The following is an 8,760-nucleotide window of genomic DNA, read 5'->3' as shown; positions in this document are numbered from 1 at the left end:
ATAAAAGAGCATCTATCCATCATAAATGTGCATCTATCCATCATAAAAGTGCATCCATTCATGATAAAAGTGCATCTATCCATCATAAAAGTGCATCCATTCATGATAAAAGTGCATCTATCCATGATAAAAGTGCATCTATCCATCATAAATGTGCATCTATCCATCATAAAAGTGCATCTGTCCATCATAAAAGAGCATCTATCCATCATAAATGTGCATCTATCCATCATAAAAGTGCATCTATCCATCATAAATGTGCATCTATCCATCATAAAAGTGCATCCATTCATGATAAAAGTGCATCTATCCATCATAAATGTGCATCTATCCATGATAAAAGTGCATCTATCCATCATAAATGTGCATCTATCCATCATAAAAGTGCATCTATCATCATAAAAGTGCATCTATCCATCATAAAAGTGCATCTATCCATCATAAAAGTGCATCTATCCATCATAAATGTGCATCTATGCATCATAAAAGTGCATCTATCCATCATAAATGTGCATCTATCCATCATAAATGTGCATCTATCCATCATAAAAGTGCATCTATTTTTTTAATATAACTCTGATTGTATTCGTCTGAAAGAAGAAAGTCATATACACCTAGGATGAGTTGAGGAAGAGTATGCTAATTTTATCCCCTTATCCCTAACTATCCCTTTAAAGTGACAGCAGCCTAATATTCCTGCTGCCATCTCTAAAATAACTTTAATCAAACAACAAAAGACAACAAGAAAATTCACTCGCTGTTCTTGTCTAAGTGTTTGAACTATATCTGTAATGTATGTTTTATTTATAAAGTGCAGTGTTATTTTACATTTGATGAGAATCTGTCCCTGAATACCTGAAAATCTTAAAACCCTGTTTATTTAAATCATATCTTTGTTCAGCTGTATCTGTTTGTACAAATGCTAATTTGCTTGTTCTTTTTAATTACTGAATGTTTACTTGTCTTTAATAATGCTTAAAATGTATAGTTATTTTTACTATGGTATTTCAAATCCTTGTGTAAGTGTTCTTTAGCCTGTTCAAGGTATTCAGCTACAATTAAATGTTTCGCAAAAAGACTTAGAATAAATGTGAATGATATATAAAAATGGAAAAGAATCAGAATCGTTAAAATTCAAACATACCCTGGGTGCAAAAACACTTTTATGCCAACTTTAATAAAAAAAAAAAAAAAAAAATGTGATTGTCTTAATAGTATTACTCACTTTTATTGAAGATTCGTTTACAATTCATATCACAAAGAACCACAAATGACAAAGTGAAAAATCAGAATCTATTAAAACGCTTCAAAAAAACCTACAATGTTGCAGTTTACCAGCATAGTATATATTTTTATTTATTCATTTCCTTTTCTGCATACACACCAAGCTGACTCAGTTGAGTTGAACAAGGCATAAATGCATCAAAATCTACAAAAATTCAAAGCAAAGCAAAGAAATGCATCAAGTTACTGCCAAATACATGCAGGTCTGCTTTTTTATCCATTTGCTCACCCCTTTTTTTGCTGTAAAAATATCTATGTGAAACTCTCCACACACACTTTGACCAGCCAAACACGAAACACACACATTCTTAGCAGACAGTAAGAGCACTTTAGGGAAGGCCGGCATAGAATGACACATTAATATACAAGTACAGTTACATCGTAAAAATGTTTACCTAATGTTGATATGTCGAGATGTTCAAGAAATATACAAATATCAAAACTCAGCCGCACTTTACATTACAATATTCATGTTACAGTGTAAAACTCGTAAGAAAGCAACCTACTTTCAATTATCTTCTAAGCTGTATTAATGTGATTTACGTCTATAATTAATTATGTTTACATATAATACGCGATGGACAATGTAACTCTCTACAATGTATAGAGAAAAGGTGGAGTTTTCTGTCCCGAGTGACATTAAAAAACAAAGCATCAAAACCCAATCGGTTTGTTGAATGAATAACAAATGAAAATAAAAGGTAATCGCATTAACCTGGAAGGTTGGAGAGACGGCCACAGTTTGGCTGCGTATCAAAGTCAGTACTGTCCTACGGTTGCGTTGGGGAAATGACAATGCTTTCGGAGATCTGTGAGCATTGACCTTTAGTCTTGGGTGACTTAAGATTGTCCGTTATGAGAGGTTTGGGGATTTTCAGGCAGAGCTGTAGATGTATTTCACCTTCCCAATCCCGGAAAGCTCATCTTCGTAGCGAGGAAGGCAGCAGAAGAGGATCCCGCACCCCAGCATCAGGATTGTCGCGCCCCAGCCAAAACCGTACGCCCACGTGTAGTTATAATAACCTTCATAGATCAGCTCGTTGAACTTGACGGGGTAGATGATCAGAGCGATGATCTGCACGATTACTGTAACGAGAGAAAGCACTGTCACTCAATGGCACAGCAGATTACAGATAAGATAACAGACAAGTTCAGTCACAGTCACCAAAGAAGTAGTTGAACACTTAAGTCATACCATTTCATTTTTTTTTTTAAATGTCATTATTCTTAGGGATGCACCGATATGAACATTTTGGCCGATACCGATAACCGATAATAACCGAAAATAACCGATATATCGGCCGATAAATCTAAATCCAAATTTTCATATAATTTTTGAGAGCCTGATTACAAAAACAAAGTCTCACCATTAAAAGCCTTTAACATTATAATTATATGTAGCCGATATGACAGACTTGCGCTGCACATGTTGCAATTAACTGTATTTTCCTTTTTTTTCAGTGATTCCAGTCATATTTCAAGAAATTCAAAACCATCATGTTGAACAGTGCGCATCTGAAGTGTCTCAGCTGAAGGAAATAATCCATCATTTATCAGCTTTAATATATCGGCCAAATTTTCTTATCGGGCCGATACCGATACCGATATGGTGGCCGATATATCGCGCATCCCTAATTATTTCACAAAATACTAAAGCAGGTGGCATTTATTTGAAAGACAGGCAGTACAAGCACACTTTTAGGCTTCAAATGATAAAACAATAGACGCCCTATTCAAAATGAAGACTTCAGACATCATGTCCATGCATAAGGCACACAAAATGGGAAACACTTTGGGAGTTTCGAGCTTCTGCCATTAGTCTGAAGGTCTGGCTATGTGAGACTAAACATTAACAGAAGACTACTGTTCATTTGATGAACTACACCTGTGGTTCCTCTGCTAGGACACCTGTGTGAGCTTGAGGGAAACTGTTACGACCCCAGATGTAAAATCAAAGTGTATATTGACTGAACGGATTGATCCGTTGGTTTATATTGATCTGGTGTGGTGGTGTGTGTGTGTGTATAATATATCTACTGGTTAGAACAGAAATAACCTCGTCTGATTTACAAGCATGTAATATTCATAATTCAAGCATAGACCAGTTTGAGGAATGCAGGAAAGATGAGCTGAGCGCCACGGGCCGTTTTCAACTAAAAGCAGAAAACTTTATGCGTTTTGGCCGTTCATTTAAAAGACAATGCCGTTTTGGGGGCCTAAAAACAGTTACAAAGTGCACATTTTTGAAAACAATATCATTATCCTCTCTGTGTAAACTAAAAAAATGGGAATTTGTGAAAACTAAGACATCATGCGCATACGTGTTCAGTCTATAGATGCGTAGCGTTTCTTTACAAAGTGACATCGCCATCTACTGGCCTGGCGGCAGAATACAGCGTTTTTAGTCGTTTCCGCGGATCCGTGTGAACGAGGATCGTTTTGACAATATTGTCGTCTGTACGTAAAAAACACAATGGAAAAACAAAGGAAAAACTGAAAGAAAAAAAAAATGGCTAAACAGGAAGCGATAAAGACATGGTTGTTGATCTTATCCTGCACTGCAAAAAATACTTTTCTTACTTAGTATTTTTGTCTGGTTTCCAGTCCAAATATCAAAACAATTCTTAAATCAAGATGCATTTACTAAAGTAGTAAAATGCCATAAGATATTAAGTCTCGTTTTCTGGGGAAATAAATCAAAATTAAGTGAGTTTTTGCTTAAAACAAGCAAAATTATCTGTCCATGGGGTGAGAAAAATAATCTTGTTTCTGTTTGAATTAACATTATTTTTCTTACCCCATTGGCAGATCATTTAGCTTGTTTTAAGCAAACTTAATTTTGTCTAATTCCCCCAGAAAACAAGACATAAGACATCTTGATTTAAGAATTTTTAGATATTTGGACTGGAAACCAGGCAAAACTACTAAGTAAGAAAAGCATTTTTTGCCGTTTGTTTCTTGATAAACCGCACCTCATATAAACGTGGCAGTAATCTGTTTCTGCCCATAATCATGTTTAATCAATAGCTTCAATAAACCCATCATCTAAGCCAGGGAAGGGCGGGCGTCACTGGGTGTTGCAGAGACATGCGAGTGAAGCCAAGCCCTGTTTGGGTGTGTGGAAACTTTCACACAGGGCTGTGTCTGACGCTTCAAGCAACAAAGCTGTAATCTTATCTAAAACTGAGGAATGAACTATCGCTCACACAGAGAGTGCTGAGCTTTCATTGTTTCATTGAGTATGTGCCACCGCATAATGGTAAACTTTCAGTATCATTGAGATACTAATATATGTTTTTATCAATATTTCGATAATAGCTTTTATTCTTATATTTCCATTTTAAACCGTAATTTATCAGATCACAAAACATTAATAAGAAAAGGTTGTGATTCAGTCTGGTGAGGAATAAGAGACGCAGAGCAAACCTGCCCAGTCTCGACAGCCGCTCTTAACTTTCACCTGAACACAAGTGAACAAGTGAACAAGTGGATGGGGGAGGGCGAGAGCGTGGTTTGTGATCGCAACACACTGACACTCGATCCCGTAGCAACAGCAAAACAAAAGTCACGTAGTAGAGGCCGGAAAGACTAAAATTACATAATCAGTACAAAGCAACGGTTTATATCTTTAACTCTCCACCCCTAAAAGAGGAGTTCTTACTTGTCTTGACTTATTTGGGATGATTTCCGCTCTGTATTGTTTTAAAGTCTGACCTAAAGTAAACTCAGTGATAGTTCGATAGTCCACTTAGACACTGTACTAACGGTAAGTAACTTTGCAACATGTCCGCTAACTCTCATTAGAGTGTTAGTAGAGTATTAGTAGACTGGTAGGGTTAGAATAAGTTGACATGTAGTTGCAAAGTTACTTATAGTCTGTTGCTGAGCATCAAAATAAAAGAGTTAGCAGATATTAAGTCTACTAATACTCTAACGACTGCCAGTTCACATGTAGTTGCAAAGTTACTTATAGTCAGTAGAATGTCTAAAGTGAACTATCGCAATAAAGTGTTACAGACATTTCTGTGATCCAGGTTATAATAGCTATAATAATAGCTATAAAATCGAATTAAAAAAGATTAAAAAAAGTCAAATTAAGGCAACTTTTCTCATTTTCATTTAGTCTAACTTGACACACTAAAATAACTAAAAATATGTAAATAAAAATAAAACTACATAGATATATTTAAAAAATAATAATAATAATGGCAAAAACAGAAATGGCAACAAAATATTTTTTATGAAAATGGAAGATATTAAAATAAAAATATTAATATTAATAAAAAAATATAATGGTATCTCAATGATACTAAAATAATCCACGTATTATCTAGAAACAATTCCATTCATCACAGACAAAGTGAAGGAAATGATCCTAATGTGGAATTTCCTGGGAAAGAGTTGAACTCAAAACCCACGTGGACTGGAGGCGTGTGGACTGGAAACTCATGTTTTGTAGAGTTTTGGCCGACATGAAGGTGTTCCTCAGCCCTTATTCCTTGACTTCCAACAGACTAAAAAGCAAAGAAAGTCTCTTACCAGCCAAAATAAGCATGCCTCCAATGAAAGGCAGCAACGGGATGCTGAGGGTGCAGCAGAGAGCCACGACCGAGACGATGAAGGCGACGCAGAGGATGATGAGGCCGATGATCATCAGAGCAGCGACCGCCTGGGCCCATGCTGGAGGGACGGCAGGAACAACACTTTAGCACAATTCAGAACTGCTTTATGGGCATGACTGTAAATAATACAATATTGCCAAAGCTTGGAATACATAGAATCATAATAATAGATGAAGAAAATATTATAACTTATAACTTAAGTTTAAATAAACAGTGTAAACATGTGTGAACGTGTGTTTTGGTTTCATTACGGTCACACTATTCGAAAACTGTAGAAATGAAACAACACAAAACCTATTAGCAGGTTTTAACATTTTTAAAAACAGATTATACAAAGGCATCATGTATTACACGAGGCATAGTTAATCTAAACAACTAAACAAACGGGGAAACTCCTCGTCACTTTCACTCTATTAATCAACATGAGGACGTTTAAAGAAAACACACGAGCACGAGTGCGAGCTTGTGATGTGGATGGTTACACATTAACAGACATGCAGAAATGCTTAACTAGTTTCACTCTGAATCAGTTTCAGGACTTGTAGAGACAGCTCTTGGCTTCTTCACGCTCAGTAGAGGAATGTGTCTGAGGACAGTCACACCCAGGAGGACGGGTGTGGTCGAGTTACACAAATAATGTGATTGATGCGACTTGTATTTTTTGGGTCTGACTCCTTATCTAGTCAACTCATCACTCATCACCAAGTCGTTAGGAACAAAACTGCTTATGTTATGATCAACTTTGTTTTTAAGATTATAATGATATTTTTCATGACACTTGCTTGACGTATGACACAAGAGCTTAAAGAAATATGAAGTGCTAACCTATGAAGTGGACTAGTGCATCACAGCATATAATATTCTCCATCTACGAATAATTTAGACGCATTGTTGTTCATAAAGAGGGTTGTGGTATTATATTCCTGCATCAAAATGCTCAGTAAACAGTAATGGAGAGATCTTTATTGTCAGGCCTTAGTTTAGACTTTGTTCTATTGGTAAAATAATGAAAATAACAGCTGGAAAACAGGTAAATGACCACACACACACACACACACACACACAAAATGGCAGTTTTGCCAGGAGGTTTAAGCTGTCAACTTTCTCGTCTGATTTAGTTAACTGGTTCAACTGGTTAAATATGGCTCTATTTGCAAACTTTGTGAATGTTACATTAATTATTCCCATTTGCATAGAGAAAAACAATTATATAAATGTTATTCTTTTATGGGCTTTTATTTCTGATCAGCTTAACTTATAAGAAGCTAACAAATATAAATGTTCTAACAACGCTGTGCGAAAGATTCCCATCAAGTTATGAAAACGTTATTTCTGAATGTTCAATGAACATTTTCAAAACATCCAGTGAAACGATTTAAAATCTTTTTTCTTGTTTTAAAAAAACTTAAAACGTTTTAAAAACTAAAATTCTGTCACCATTTACTCACGTTCTAGTTGTCCCAAACCTGTATGAATTTCTTTCTTCTGCTGAACACAAAAGAAGATATTTTGAAAAATAAGGGTAACAAAACTTTAGATGGGCCCCATTGACTTCCACAGTATGGATGGATAAATTATATAAACCCATGTCTGGTTAGCGACATTCTTTCAAAATATCTTCTTTTGTGTTCAGCGGAGGAAAGAAACTAAACGAACTAGAGCGTGAGTAAATGATGACAGATTTTTGTGGGTGAACTGCCACTTTAAGGGGAACATTCCATTGTATCACTCCGCAAACATTACGGAACGTTACTTTTGATTGTTCTCCTAAGTTCTGAACGTTCTAAAACTAGTGAAATTTAAAAATTGACAGATGAACGTCCAACTAAAACGTTTAAGAAGAAGAAAAAAAAACGACATATGAATAATGTTTTAGTGCTAACATTTTTAAAGGCCAGATAACTTTAAACACAAATTCTATTAAGTTACCGCAACTGGGAAGAACATTTGTTCATAACTTTGAGAGAAAAGCTTTTGCGCCTGTTTAATTTCTTTTTTGGTGAAACTGCACGTAAATGTCTAAAACTTGATTAAACATCGATTCGAAGGACTTGAACTCAATACTTACAGAACTCCATGAGAGATTTACAATCCCACTGGTCGTTGCGGCCTCGACACTGCGTCCACATGCTGGCGTAATGTGTTTTAGCGTTCTCGTCCTCGACCCATCCAGACTGCGCCGCGATGGCGATAATGTCGAAAATGATCGCGAACAGAATAAGGATAGGCAGGATCCACCTGCATCTTGGATACGCGATTCCGCAACGAAACATTTTGGAAAGCTGTGCTGTGTTGTGTCTCCTGGCCGAGTGTGAAGAAGCTCTTTGAAAAGGTTTTCGTGCCACTCTTTATCTGAAACTTTCCCTGAGCTCCACCCTACCGTGAAACCTGATCTGGAGAGGCTCGACCTGTTTCAATGGATCCTCTCAGGGTTGGGCCTCAACCCACTGAAATGACACACACACACACACACACACACACACACACACACACACACACACACACACACACACACACACACACACACACACACACACACACACACACACACACACACACACACACACTTCATCAGTCATGTTCTCTTTTTTTAACATTGTAGAAGTTCACTTTTAATTGACAGTAAAGTTTTACAATTCCTTAAAGGTTATGCATATAGGTTATGAAATGGCATCTCCATACAGTGGAGTTTTTGTGAATGAGCTCAGCTATGCTGTATAGATTAAATAGATAAAAGATTATTCTGAATTCACTCAACCGGCAATTCACCTTTATCTTGTCTTTTAACTACTTATAACATTAACAAATAATTAGAGATAAAATCAATCCTAAATAACATCTATTTACACCTGAC

General features: G+C 36.2%; 1 protein-coding gene across 1 annotated transcript; it reads right to left on the bottom strand.

Moving 5' to 3' along the window:
• Positions 1–1,203: 1,203 nt before the first annotated feature.
• Positions 1,204–8,421, bottom strand: perp (p53 apoptosis effector related to pmp22). The gene is made up of 3 exons (XM_084390953.1): positions 7,975–8,421; positions 5,824–5,964; positions 1,204–2,370 (listed from the first exon to the last, which is right to left on the bottom strand). The coding sequence occupies exons 1-3, from the start codon at positions 8,177–8,179 to the stop codon at positions 2,159–2,161; spliced, it is 558 nt and encodes a 185-aa protein (XP_084247079.1). The 5' UTR covers positions 8,180–8,421; the 3' UTR covers positions 1,204–2,158.
• Positions 8,422–8,760: the final 339 nt, after the last annotated feature.

The sequence above is a fragment of the Rutilus rutilus genome, assembly GCF_951802725.1.
Source record: "Rutilus rutilus genome assembly, chromosome: 20".
NCBI classification, from domain to species: Eukaryota; Metazoa; Chordata; class Actinopteri; order Cypriniformes; family Leuciscidae; genus Rutilus; species Rutilus rutilus.
The sequence above is the reverse complement of the archived record's forward strand: the minus strand, read 5'-3'. Positions and strand labels throughout refer to the sequence as shown.

Excerpts from the sequence above, each read along its gene's own strand:
- perp (XM_084390953.1), bottom strand. The coding sequence starts at position 8,179 with ATGTTTCGTTGCGGAATCGCGTATCCAAGATGCAGGTGGATCCTGCCT. Across the intron at positions 5,965-7,974 it reads TAAATCTCTCATGGAGTTCT|CATGGGCCCAGGCGGTCGCT; the intron begins GTAAGTATTGAG and ends CCGTCCCTCCAG. Across the intron at positions 2,371-5,823 it reads AGGCATGCTTATTTTGGCTG|TAATCGTGCAGATCATCGCT; the intron begins GTAAGAGACTTT and ends CTCTCGTTACAG.